Raw genomic sequence first — 14175 nt, 5'->3', positions numbered from 1 at the left:
TTAATCACTTAGGAACAAGCCTTGAGTCAATATACTCTATTAGAATGAAATCCCCCACTTGAATACTAAAGAAATTCTTACTCTCCACAAACCCTAATAGGCTTCCTAGTACATGAATCTCTTAATCTTTGCTTTTGATCTTGGTTTCTTGGTATAGATTTGTTGTAGAAATGGAGGGAGGGTTTTGGAGAGTTCTAGAGAGAAGTAGGATTTTTTTTGGGAGAATAATGGAATAAAAACATGGGATCTTATATTTATAATCAGGGCTGGAAAGTTTCAGATCCGCGGGTCGATGAGCAAGGTCGACGGTCATCGACGTGTCGACGGTCCGTTGACATGCCCCGTCGATCTGCCGCCTGAGATGCCTGATTGCAAAACCCTGTCGACGGTGCCAGACGACAGCTCGTCGACGTGTTGACGGTCGTTCTTTGGGCCGTCGACACTAACTGGTTTCAGCAGTTTTTCTGAACTGCTCCGTTTTGCTCCGATTCGATTCGTTTCACTTCTAATTCCCTCGTAATGTTAAGAATGCACACTTATACTCCTGTACACATACAAGGTAAAATATCTCATGTCTAAAACTCTGGTGCAGATTACCAAACTGAAGGTACATACCGCCAATAAGCCAAAATCTCCTTGCAACAAAATGGAAGGTGTAACATTCTTCCCCCCTTAAGAACATTCGTCCCCGAATGTTAAATTCTCGAGGATTCTATAAAATTCTTACCAGAGTTTCTCCTGTAATATGACACTACCATCCTGTCACAACAACCCACATTAACAACACCTCACAGGGCTACAACACAATGGTAAGACAATAGGGCCACACGTGACCAAAAGCATTAAAAGAAGCATTATATACCTTACGATAATGGCGTCTAATCTTGAACTTCTGCCGGAGGTGGTAACAGTTGTGGATATTTGGACTTCATCTTTTCTTCTGCTTCCCAAGTCATTTCCTCTCGGTTATTGTTTCTCCATAAGACCTTAACCGAGGCTACCTCTTTATTTCTAAGCTTCCGTACTTGCCGATCTAATATGGCTAAAGAAACCTCTTCATAAGCCACCTTTTCTGTAACTTGAATATCATTAATTGGACGATTCTAGCTGGATCTCCAACACATTTGCAGAGCATTGACACATGAAATACAGGGTGGACTGATTCAAGCTCTGGAGGTAAATCTAATTCATAAGCTACTTGACCCACATTATGTACAATTTTATAAGGCCCAATATACTGAGGACGAAGTTTGCCCTTCTTGCCAAATCTCATCACACCTTTCATCGATGACACTTTTAGAAATACCCAATCATTAACTTGAAATTCCAAGTCTCGCCGACGGTTGTCCGCATAAGATTTCTGGCGACTTTGGGTTGTCAATAATCGATCTCAGATAACCTTAATCTTTTCCAACGCTTGTTGAATCAGCTCCGGACCTATTAGTTGTATCTCTCCTACTTCAAACCACCCAATTAGGGATCTACACTTTCTTCCATATAGAGCTTCATACGGAGTAATCTGAATACTGGAATGATAGCTGTTGTTGTATGCAAACTCAACAAGAGGTAAGTGGTCATCCCAACTACCACCGAAATCTAGCACACATGCCCGTAACATATCTTCCAAAGTCTGAATAGTGCGTTCGGCTTGCCCATCAGTTTGTGGATGAAACGCTGTGCTAAGCCTTACCTGAGTGTCCAAACCTTCTTGGAAAGACTTCCAGAATTTAGCTGTAAATTGTGCTCCCCTATCTGTGATAATAGATATCGGGACACCATGAAGTCGCACGATCTCCTTAAGATACAACCTTGCATAATCTTCTGCCGAATATGTGGTTCTGACTGGAAGGAAATGAGCTGATTTTGTGAGTCTGTCCACGATCACTCATATGGAGTCATACTTGTGTCGGGAGCGAGGCAAACCTACAATGAAATCCATGTTGATCGCTTCCCATTTCCAGGCTGGAATTTCCATGGCTTGTAACAATCCTCTTGGCTTTTGATGCTCAATTTTCACTTGTTGGCAATTTGGACATTAAGCTATAAATTCTGCTATGTCTTTCTTCATTCCATCCCACCAATACATTAATTTGAGGTCGTGATACATCTTTGTTGCTCCTGGGTGAATGGAGTACCGAGAATAATGAGCTTCTTCTAGAATACGATGACGTATCCCTGCAATATTTGGAACATATAGCCTGTTTCGGTATCTAAGAACTTTATCTGCAGAAACTTCAAATGGCGATTTCTCTTTCTCAGGAAATGTATCTCTATAGTGACTCAACTGAGGGTCTTCATATTGTCGCTCTCTCACCTCTATATCTAAGGACGAAATAGCTGGGTCGTGAATGCCAATTCTTGCATCGCCTGAATCAATTAGATGAGCTCCGAGGCTGGCTAGCTGGTGGAGCTCACAGATTAATTCTTTCTTCTCCGAAGGGACCTCACATAGACTTCCAATTGATTTGAGGCTAAGTGCATCGGCTACTACATTTGCCTTTCCGGGGTGGTATAAAATACTCACATCATAATCCTTTAATAATTCTAACCACCGCCTCTGCCGAAGATTCAACTCCTTTTATTTGAAAATATATTGGAGACTCTTGTGATCTGTATAAATATCAACATGTACGCCGTATAAGTAATGTCTCCACATTTTCAGCGCATGAATAACCGCGGCTAATTCAAGATCATGGGTCGGATAGTTCTTCTCATGTTTCCGCAACTGCCGGGAAACATAGGCAATGCCTTTACCTTACTGCATCAATACGCAGCCTAACCCAACACCAGAGATATCACAATACACAATATAACCATCTGGATCTTCTGGGAGTGTCAGGACTGGGGTTGAAGTTAATCTATCCTTCAATTCCTGGAAACTACGTTCACAAGCATCGATCCACTGGAATTTTGCCGATTTCTGTGTTAGCTTCATTAATGGTGCTAAAATGGAATAAAATCCTTCCACAAATCTTCTATAATAACCCTTTAATCCTAGAAAGCTTCGCACCTCTATAGGTGTTGTAGGCCTCGGCCAAGTCTTCACAACCTATATTTTCTGAGTATCGACTCGAATGCCGTCAGCTAAAATGATATGGCCCAGAAAAGTTACAGAATTTAGCCAGAACTCACATTTCGAAAATTTAGCATACAACCCACGAGTCCGAAGAATCCCAATGACAATACGTAAATGGTCTGCATGCTCTGCTTCTGTCCGAGAGTATACTAGAATATCATCAATGAACACGATCACAAATAGGTCTAGAAAGGGCCTGAATACATTATTCATCAGATTCATAAACACCGCCGGGGCATTAGTCAACCCAAATGACATCACCCGAAATTCATAGTGACCATATTTCGTTCTGAAAGCCGTATTGGGAATATCTTCTTCTCTAACTCTCACTTGGTGATACCCCGATCTTAGATCAATTTTGAAAAAACCATTTGGCACCCTGTAATTGGTCAAACAAATCATCGATTCTTGAAAACGGATATTTATTCTTTATCGTCACCCTGTTCAGCTGCCTATAGTCAATGCACATCCGTAGGGAACCATCTTTCTTTCTCACAAATAGAACATGTGCTCCCCACGGTGATGAACTGGGTCTAATGAATCCCTTCTCAAGCAAATCTTTCAATTGAGCCTTTAGCTCTTTCAATTCTGCAGGAGCCATTCTGTAAGGTGAAATAGAGATTGGTTTAGTATCCGGCAACACATCAATAGCAAAGTCGACCTCTCTTTCCGGAGGAAGGCCTAGAAGTTCATCTGGAAATACAACCGGAAATTCATTTACTATCGGGCCGGATTGCAAAGTCGATAACTTTGCTTCGGTGTCGTGAACTCGAACTGGATGGTAAATATAGCCTTTTGCGATCATCTTCCTTGCCTTAAGGTAGGAAATAAACCTACCTCGTGGAGACGTTGTATTACCTTTCCATTCAAGTACGGGTTCTCCCGGGAATTGGAATTGGACTATTTCCGTTCTACAATCCACATTAGCATAACAAGAGGCCAACCAATCCATGCCCATAATCACATCAAAATCTAACATTTCTAGTTCAATCAAATCAACTGTGACGATCATAGACCACAATCACACAATTTTTATACATTTGCCTCGCCATTACTGGATCACCAACCGGAGTAGATATTTCAAAAGGTTTAATTAGCTCGGGTTTCACCCCAATACGACTAGTAATATAAGGAGTAATATAAGACAATGTAGAGCCCGGATCAATCAATGCATAAATGTCATGAGAGAATACGGATAGTATACCTGTAACCACATCCGGGGAGGACTCAAGAGCCTGACGTCCGGCTAAAGAATAAATACGGGGCGGAGTGCCACCTGAACTGGACGCTCCCCCTCTACCCCTACCACGGCCTGTGAAAATCTGGGGAGTCTGCCCTACCGGGCGCACAGACGAGCGACTGCGGATCCTGTGGGCTGAACCCCACCTCTACCGTACCTCGAGGGACAATCACGCATCACATGCCCAGTCTGTCCACAAACATAACAAGCATCTGAGCCTTGGCGACACGGGCCCGAATGTAACTTTCTGCACTGACTACATCGTGGAACCGGGGGTCTCCTCTGGCTATAATCACCTCTAAACTGGGAACCCGAAGCTCTCGAGCTCTAACCCTGTCCTGAGTGAATGGGGAGGTCAAATCTCCTACTTGCAAACCGAGGAGGTGCACTAGTCACGGACTCGCCCAAGTACCTGGAATACTGTTGCTGACCCCCTCTATACTCACTACTAGCAGATCTGGCCCTCTTACTCTGCCCTCTATCAATATCGTGCTCACCCCTTTACGGATGTTGCTGCTCTTCTAAGTTCTGGGCATGGGCCAGAATACGGGAAATATCCATCTCCTCTTGCAATAAAGCTGTCAGGCAATCTTTGAACAAATGTGGCCCTAAGCCACTCACAAATCTGTGTACTCTATCTCCCATGTCAGCCACCATAGTCGGAGCATACCTAGCCAATGAATTAAAGTGGAGGCTATACTCTCGGGCACTCATATTCCCTTGCTTTAGATTTAGAAACCTGTCAGCTCGGGCCCTTCGGACCTTGGGTGACAAATAGTGGCGGATGAAAGCATCTACGAATTCCTACCAAACTAGGGGAGGTGCATTTTCCTTTCTTGAAGATATCCAGATGTTATACCATAAGCCCGCCACATCCCGGAGTCTATAAGATGCCAACTCCACAGATTCAGTATCGGATACATGGATGATCCTCAACATCCTCAATATCTCATCTATGAAACCTTGCGGGTCTTCATCCGGCTTTGACCTGAAAAATTCTGGGGGATTTAAACTCATGAAATCATGGGCCCTTGCACTAGTGGCTCTATCACTGGGACCCGCACTTTGCCGTTGAGCCTGAGCGGCAACCAACTAGGTCAATAGCTGAATGGCCTCGGTCATCTGTTGACCCGAAGCATTCGGTGGAGGAACTGGAGGCATAGGAGCCGGAGCTGAAGCTCCCTCTTGTTCTTCTAGAATAGGCGGAGTGTGAGAGGTATTAGATGGAGCCTCATTATGAGATTCACCTTCTTCTACATTCATTGGTGGCTCCCTTTCCCTCCACCTTTATGTCGTAGCCTTGCCCTTCAAGACGGCTGTGGCTTTTCTCTTTACCGGCATCGCTGAAACCATAACGCACAATTAGGGAGGAGAAAATCTCATAACATGGCTCTATGGCACGATCTAACAAGAAGAAGAACGATCATTTTTTCCTAAATGCCCCGCAGCCTCTTGTTTATAAGTGTGGCGCGCTCACACCCATAAACAAGACTCTACTGAACACGGCTCGTAGACACATACTAAGACGGAACTGCTCGGATACCACTTTTTCCACGACCCGATTAGGGGCCACGACGGGTACCCGGAGTTGACCACCGAGCACCACGCATTACGCTAGTCATCCCACGCGTCCTGGACACATATAATCTCCAAGGAAATACATAAATATACATAATCCCTCACGACTGCAAAAATGATATACAAAAATATACACTGATGTATCCATAAGACAACAACTACCCACGCATCCGTATCTACGAACCTCTACTGGAGTACTGAGACATAAGGACGGGACAGGACCCCGTCATACCCTAAATATACACAAAAGAATATGACCATAAGTAGCACCTCCGGAGTAGTGGAGTGCTCCTATGAATCTGCTGATAAACTCCTACGGGTCTGCACCGTCTCCCTGTCTACCTGTAGGCATGAACACAGCGTCTAAAAATAAAAGGACGTCAGTACGAAAAATGTACTGAGTATGTAAGGCATGAATAATACTAGCATTATAAAGAAATCATGAAACATGAAGCAAAGATATAACCTGCTTAGCCTTTAAAGGAAAACACATGTTATACATATCAACTATACCATCATCTTTAACCCGCATCCGGGTAACTATCGCACGCCGACCACTAGTGGTGTCATGTCCGGCCCTCTAGGCACAGTGTAATCAAAGCAGCCCGCCTTAGAGGTGTCATGTCCGGCCATCGAGGCACAGTGTAATCATAAGCAGCCCGCCTTAACGGTGTCATGTTCGGCCAACTAGGCACAGTGTAATCTCATCATTATACGGTTATCGTAAGGCATGCATAAAAACTCAAGTAAAAGCTACAACTTTATCGGGGTGACGTAAGGTCGAGAACCGCCGATTCCATTATGGAGTAGCCATGATCATCATGCTTTACCTTGAAGGAACTAACATTATAAGGTGAGGGTGTCAACAATGAATAGCATCAGAGAATCATGTTAAGATCTTTCGCATCATAATAGCATCATGCCATTATCAAAGAACATATCTCATCTCTATCTCGTGGGAAACTGTTAATACTCTTTGGCTGTCATCTTTTGGAATGTAAGAAGGTCATGGAAATATAAATGAATCATAGTATAGGAGTCATGCCTTTGAAAGAAAGGGACTAGCCTCACATACCTTTGTATCTCTTCAACTCTATCGTCTAATTGCGTGCCTCTCAAGCTTGCGATTCTACCTTCAAGGGAATTCATACTAAAATTAGATAATCGAAAATATACTTAAGCTTAAGCTAAAGTTAACGAAAATTGGGCAGCATTCCTTTGTTTCTGCAACTTTCTCCATATGATATAACAATTCCCAAACATTAACAACACATCCACAAAATCATAATCAATAAGCTTCGTTAAGTTAATCATTATTCAATTCTCAAGATTCCCTCTCAAGGATATCCATAACCATAATTATAATACATCATATTTATTCCTCACATAACATTCCCTCAACATCATTAGCATCATCTATAATGAGATTATACTCATCTCATACTAAGAATCATAATTCATATTAACTTACAACCCAACATACCATTATTTTCATATTTAAGCTCATATTCCACTTTCTTCCATAATCCAAGTCTTTTAACCACTCAATATTCTTAATAACATGAAATAAACATAAAACTCACCTTAATCACTTAGGAACAAGCCTTGAGTCAATCTACTCCATTAGAATGAAATCACCCACATGAATACCAAAGAAATTCTTATTCTCCACAAACCCTAATATGCTTCCTAGTACATGAATCTCTTAATCTTTGCTTTTGATCTTGGTTTCTTGGTATAGATTTGTTGTAGAAATGGAGGGAGGGTTTTGGAGGGTTTTGGAGAGTTCTAGAGAGATGTAGGATCTGTTTTTGGGAGAATAATGGAATAAAAACGTGGGATCTTATATTTATAATCAGGGATGGAAAGTTCCAGATCCGCGGGTCGACGAGCAGGGTCGACGGTCGTCGACGTGTCGACGGTCCGTCAACATGCCTCGTCGAACTACCGCCTGAGATGCCTGATTGCAGAACTCTATCGACGGTGCCAGATGATGGCTCGTCGACGTGTCAACGGTCGTCCGTTGGGCCGTCGACGCTGACTGGTTTCAGCAATTTTTCGGAACTGCTCTGTTTTGCCCCGATTCGATTCGTTTCACTTCTAATTCCCTCGTAATGTTAAGAATGCACACTTATACTCCTGTACACATACAAGGTAAAATATCTCATGTCCAAAACTCTGGTGCGGATTACCGAACCGAAGGTACACACCGCCAATAAGCCAAAATCTTCTTGCAACAAAACGGATAGTGTAACAAGGGGGATCCAATGTCCCCCTATTTTGTTTGTGCTTGCCATGGAGTACTTGGGAAGACAATTGAACCAGTTGTAGTTTGAGGGCAATTTTTACTATCATCCAAGATATAGGAAAATGAGGAGTATTCACATCTGCTTTGCAAATGACCTTCTCATGTTTTACAGGGCTGATAGGTCATCTATAAGGCCCCTGAATGCATCTTTTCAAAGGTTTTCTAGAGCTTCTAGTTTGCAGGCCAATGTAGATAAGAGCTCTCTATATATAGGAGGTGTTGCTGATCAGACAAGGCAAGAAATACTGGATGAATTGGGATTCACTGCTGGTACTCTCCCCTTCAGATACTTGGGAGTGCCATTTGCTTCTAAGAAGTTAAATGTAAGCTACTATATGCCATTGATAGAGAAAATTACTGCTAGAGTCACTTGCTGGTCTGCAAAACTGTTGTCCTATGCAATAAGGCTCCAACTCATTAAATCAATACTATTTGGGGTGTAAGCCTATTAGGCCCAAATATTTCTCATTCCAAAGAAAGTTATGAAGGTGATTGAGCAAATTTGTAGAACTTTTCTTTGGACAGGGGTTGTTTCAGTGTCCAAAAAGGCATTAGTGGCGTGGGAGACTGTTTATTTGCCTTATGTTGTTGGTGGTCTAAATGTTATTAACTTCTGTTTGTGGAACAAGACAGCTATCCTAAAGTAATTGTGGAATGTGGCTAGGAAAAAAGATTGCCTTTGGATATTATGGATTCACAGTTACTACATAAAGGGTGAAGCTATAGACACAGTTCCTATACCCAAGAATGCTTCTTGGGTACTGAGGAAAATATTAGCAGCAATGGAGTTCTTTATACAAGCTCCAACATATGTAGGTGATTTAAGTGTAGCTTTGAATGCAGCACAATAAAATCAGATGTTTTCTATTAGACGAATGTATTTTTCTTTACTACCACAATATCCTAGAGTTGGTTGGAAAAGTTTATCATTGCAAGCTACTGTGCATCCAAGAAACAAGTTTATTATGTGGTTTGCTTTGCACAAAAGATTGTCAACTGTTGATTGGCTTATGAAGTTGGGTATTACAGTGCCACCTGACTGTGCCTTCTGTGGTCAACATAGAGAAACTTTTGCCCATTTGTTTTTTGAATGTGATATAACAAGATCTCTGTGGTTTAGATTATGTGTGTGGCTGGGCTATCAGAGATTGGTGTAGGATTGGGATTCAGAGGTATTATGGGCTTGCAGATTAGCTCAAAAGAAAGCTGGAATTGCAGAGATAACAACCTGTGCTATTGTTATGATTGTGGATGCTATATGGAGGGCGAGAAACAAGATCACAATGCAGAATGGAAGATTGGAGGCTGATCAACTGCTCAAGAACATGACTCAGCAGATTCATGTTAGAGGTCGTGGCATTGGAATATGGCAAGGAGCCCTTAGCAGGCTCAACAACTATCCTTAAAATTTTTTTGCTGTGTAGTTTATTTTGTGTACAAAATGTATAGTCCTAGGCTATTGAGGCTAGACTAGTATCTTTAGTAGTAACTTAGAGATAGAGAACTCATGAGGATGGCAACTAGTCCAAATGTTGCTACTTCTTGTATTATCAACTTTGGTTATTAATGAAATATGCCAGTTTAACAAAAAAAAAAAACGATAATAAAAACGTAAATAAATAACTAAATAAGCGGAAGAGAATAAATCACGTAAGTCTGACGACAATCAAATAGAAAAAGTGCGGAAATAAGGAAATACACCCAGGGTCTGGTCTAACCCATAAAAGAACATCTAGCAAGAAATATACAAGTCTGGAAATATAATAATACATCAATATCTATATATGTCTCACAATGGAAAGTAAGTCATAAATAAAAGGAGTCTTCAAGGCAACGAACGTCTCGTGCTCACCCTGTAAACTCTAAGTTGTATTGATAGCGACTATCAGCCATGGGAGACAGAAGAAAATCCAACCTGGAACTCTACATTCATAAAAGAATGCAGCAAGTGCAGGTCAGTACAAAACCACAGTACTGGTAGGTATCATAGGCCGACTAAGTATAGCTAACATAATTCAGACAATAAAGCAGGATAAGCAGATAAATCAACAAATATAAGTCAAACACTATCAGAACCAAGTACACGGCATCACCTAGGTTGAAGCATCTAAGCCCAAGTGTGCCAAGTCTCAATATAACCAATCTGAAACCAACAACACAAGTAGAACACTAGATCATCACAATATAAGCCATAATGTAATGCAATGCAATGTTGTGTACACATGTACTCCGGACGGAAGTATCGACGTCCCGATAGCACAACCTATGGGGGACCCGCGAAGTCCATGTAGTCACTCAATCCACGATTCCGGGACAACCATCGGACTCTCACATCACTCCACTCAATCCACGAATCCGGGACAACTATCGGATATCGGAGTTCTCATATAACTCTCATGCAAACTGAGCCCAGCTCATCACAGTGTTTCCTTAAGTATTAACAATGTATCAACAGTATATCATGAGAGATGAAAATGCATGCAATGTATGAATCAACATCAATAATGGGATTAATATCACAAGTACCAAGCATGAGTATGCTAACCATATCATGAAAGACTATACAAGTCATATAGAATACTATCTTCATATCAATGTCAACAAGTGAGATACGACAATATCATGAACAAGATAGATCAATAGTCTCCAATATCTACTATCACTATGCGGCATCAAGCCCACAACAATAGAGCAAATTAAATCACAACACAACGGGGTGGCTAGCCCCAATCACACAACAGGGCCCAACCTAAGACAATACTTCATACCCAAAGGTTAACATGCTTTCTCCGACAATATCATCTAAATATATGCTTCGCTACACGAAGTCTCACTAAAGGTAAGCTATAACCTACATGGATGGCCGAACAGCAATACACTAACAATCACACCTTAGCCTTGCCTTTCCGCTGAGCCTCAAGATCAAGAAAGTCTAGGCATATTCAAAATCTAGATTAGAAATCATGAAGATCGATACCTATATTGCTATCATTCTAATTAGGTCAAAACAAACCCTAGAATTTGGGGAAACGGGGCCCATAAAGTCAAGACGGGAAATTCGGGGGTAAAATATCCAATTAAACACTAGGTGATCAAAACCCATCAACTAATTGCTAAATTAACTCATGGATTCATCCAATTTCGAAATCCAAGTAAAACCCCCAATTTTGGGTATAAATCCTTACTCGTAGAGTCAAGAATTCAACACTAATGATGGGAGATATATGATTAACAACCATAGATACGACATAATCTAGCATAAACCCAATTAATTTCATCATTTAGAAGCCTAGATAGAATATCCATTACGCCCACTTTTAATCTTCCATTACCAATCAACTACAATGAAAAGGGATTCTAAGATGATTAAGAATAATGTATTAACAAGGGGATTAGAAGGACTTACCACCAAGAATCTTCTTCAAGAATACTCTAGAATAATTCCCAAGAGCTCAAATTTCGGAATGGTAATAAATGATAGACTAAGGGATTTTAATACACACTTAATGAATATAACAGGCCCGATACCGATACGGCGGCATTGGGACCGCCACGATGTCCACTCAGACCATCGGGACGGTCAGGACACAACATAGCTTGGCCGCCCCAGCGGCTATCCCACCGCTATGGCGGTGCCACTGGGACGGTATTGGTGTCCGCCCAGTACCAAAAATCCCCAAATTTTCCCAAGTCTCAACCGAAATCCCGACTAACTCCCAAGGACATATCCTCACAAACTACATATTCGGACCCACATAAAAATACGCTATGAACGCACTCGTGGCCTCGAAATTCCCAACGGAGGTCTTGTTGAGTGCATTGGGAACCGAACCATATATACACATAAGCTCTAAACGACCATCCGGGCCTCTCGGAATCGACAAATTTCTGAAAAGGTCCGTTTACCCTAAAGTCAACTTTGAGTCAACTCTTTTTCGCTTTAAGCCCAAATTTCACAAAAAGTCATCCAAATCAAATCTAAACACCTTGAGAAGTGTGTCATCTAGTTCCTTCGGGTAAACAATGAGCTAACCAAGCTCGGAAAGGGGCGAAAGTGCCCGAAAGACTATAACGACCAAACAGGTCGTTACATCAGATACCAATTAAACCATCGCTCATCCTCGAACGAAGAACGAAAAAATAGCGGGAAAGTACTTGAATCAGCGAACAATTAGGGATATCGGCTACGCATGTCGGACTCAGTCTCCCAAGTAGCCTCCCCAAAAGGACGGTGCTTCCGTTGCACCTTCATCGAAGCAATCTCCTTCGACCTCAACTTTCGATCCTGCCTATCCAAGATCTCAATAGGCACCTGCTCGTAGGTCAAATTCTCATCAGGCAATATCGAATCCCAACGAACAGTGTAAGTACCATCGGCGTGGTACTTCTTCAGCATAGAAGCATGAAAACCAGATGAACTCCCGCCAAACCTGGCGGTAAGGCTAACTCATAAGCAACATCGCCCACACGGTCAACAATCTTAAATGGGCTAATATACTTGGGGCTCAACTTGCCCCTCTTCTCAAACCTCATAATACCCTTCATGGGTGAAATCTTCAATAGAACCTGGTCACCAATAGCAAACTCTAAATCTCGAACCTTCCGGTCCGCATACATCTTCTGTCAACTCTGAGCTGCCAAAAACTTGGCCTAAATAACTCTCACTCTATCAAGGGACTCTCTCAACAGATCCGTACCCCAAGGTCGAACCTCGAACCCATAAAACCAGCCAATTAGAGATCTACACCTCCTACCACATAAAGCTTCAAAAGGCGTCATGCTAATACTCGAATGATAACATTTATTGTATGCAAACTCTGCCAATGATAAGTGCTGATCCAAATGACCGCCAAAATCAATAACACAGGCTCTCAACATGTCCCCGTGCACCTGAATAGTCCGCTCAGAATGGCCATTGGTCTGGGGGTGAAAAACTGTACTGAGATCCAATCGGCACCCAACTCCTCATAAAAAGCCCTCCAGAATCGGGAAGTAAAGATAGTACCCCGATCAGATACGACAGAAATAGGAACCCCATGCAACCTCATAATATCCCGAATGTATAACTTGGCTAACTTCTCCACGGTATAATAAACCTGAACGGGAACAAAGTGAGCGGACTTAGTCAACCGATCAACTATCACCCAAATCGAATCAAACTTGCCCAGGGTCTTCAGAAGACCCACGACAAAATCCAAGGCAATTTGTTCCCATTTCTACTCAGGAATAGTTATCCTCTGAAGTACACCGCCGAGTCGCTGGGCTCATACTTAACTTGCTGACAATTCCCACACTTAGCTACGAAATCAACTATATCCCTTTTCGTCCGATGCCACCAATAGCGCTGCCTCAAATCACAATATATCTTAGTCTCCCCCCAAATGAATGGAATATCGAGAACTATGAGCCTCAGACAAAATCAACTGAATCAAATCACCAACACGAGGAAGGTACACGCGCCCCTTAATACTCAAAATGCCCTCAGGATCAATCACGGCCTCCATGGCCTCACCCCTCAAAACTCTATCTCAAATCTTGCTCAACTGAGCATCCTCAAACTGATGAGTCCTGATCTGATCCAATAAAGATGACCTCACCTCTATATAAGCCAAAACCCTACTTGGGGCTGAAATATCAAGGCGAACAAAACTGTTGGATAGAGTCTGAACCTCCATGGCCAACGGAGAATCGGAAACAATCAAACGAGCTAAACTCCCCATACACACTGCCTTGCGACTCAAGGCATCACCCATAACATTGGTTTTCCCAGGATGATAAAGAATAGAGATGTCATAGTCCTTCAGAAGCTCCATCCATCGGCGCTGCCTGAAATTAAGATCTCTCTAGGTAAACATATGTTGAAGGGTACGGTGATCGGTGAAAACCTCATAATGGACACCGTCCAGATAGTGCCTCCAAATCTTCATAGCAAAGACTACGACCAACAACTTCAAGTCATGGGTAGGGTAATTC

At 42.2% G+C, this 14175-nt stretch overlaps 1 protein-coding gene across 1 annotated transcript; it reads left to right on the top strand.

Annotated features, from left to right (window-relative positions):
* Positions 1-8264: 8264 nt before the first annotated feature.
* Positions 8265-9053, top strand: LOC132628680 (uncharacterized). Its single transcript, XM_060344444.1, has 3 exons — positions 8265-8590; positions 8711-8845; positions 8903-9053. The coding sequence occupies exons 1-3, from the start codon at positions 8265-8267 to the stop codon at positions 9051-9053; spliced, it is 612 nt and encodes a 203-aa protein (XP_060200427.1).
* Positions 9054-14175: the final 5122 nt, after the last annotated feature.

The sequence above is a fragment of the Lycium barbarum genome, chromosome 2 (assembly GCF_019175385.1).
Source record: "Lycium barbarum isolate Lr01 chromosome 2, ASM1917538v2, whole genome shotgun sequence".
In the NCBI taxonomy this organism is placed as follows: Eukaryota; Viridiplantae; Streptophyta; class Magnoliopsida; order Solanales; family Solanaceae; genus Lycium; species Lycium barbarum.
This window is presented reverse-complemented; position numbering and strand designations above follow the sequence as displayed.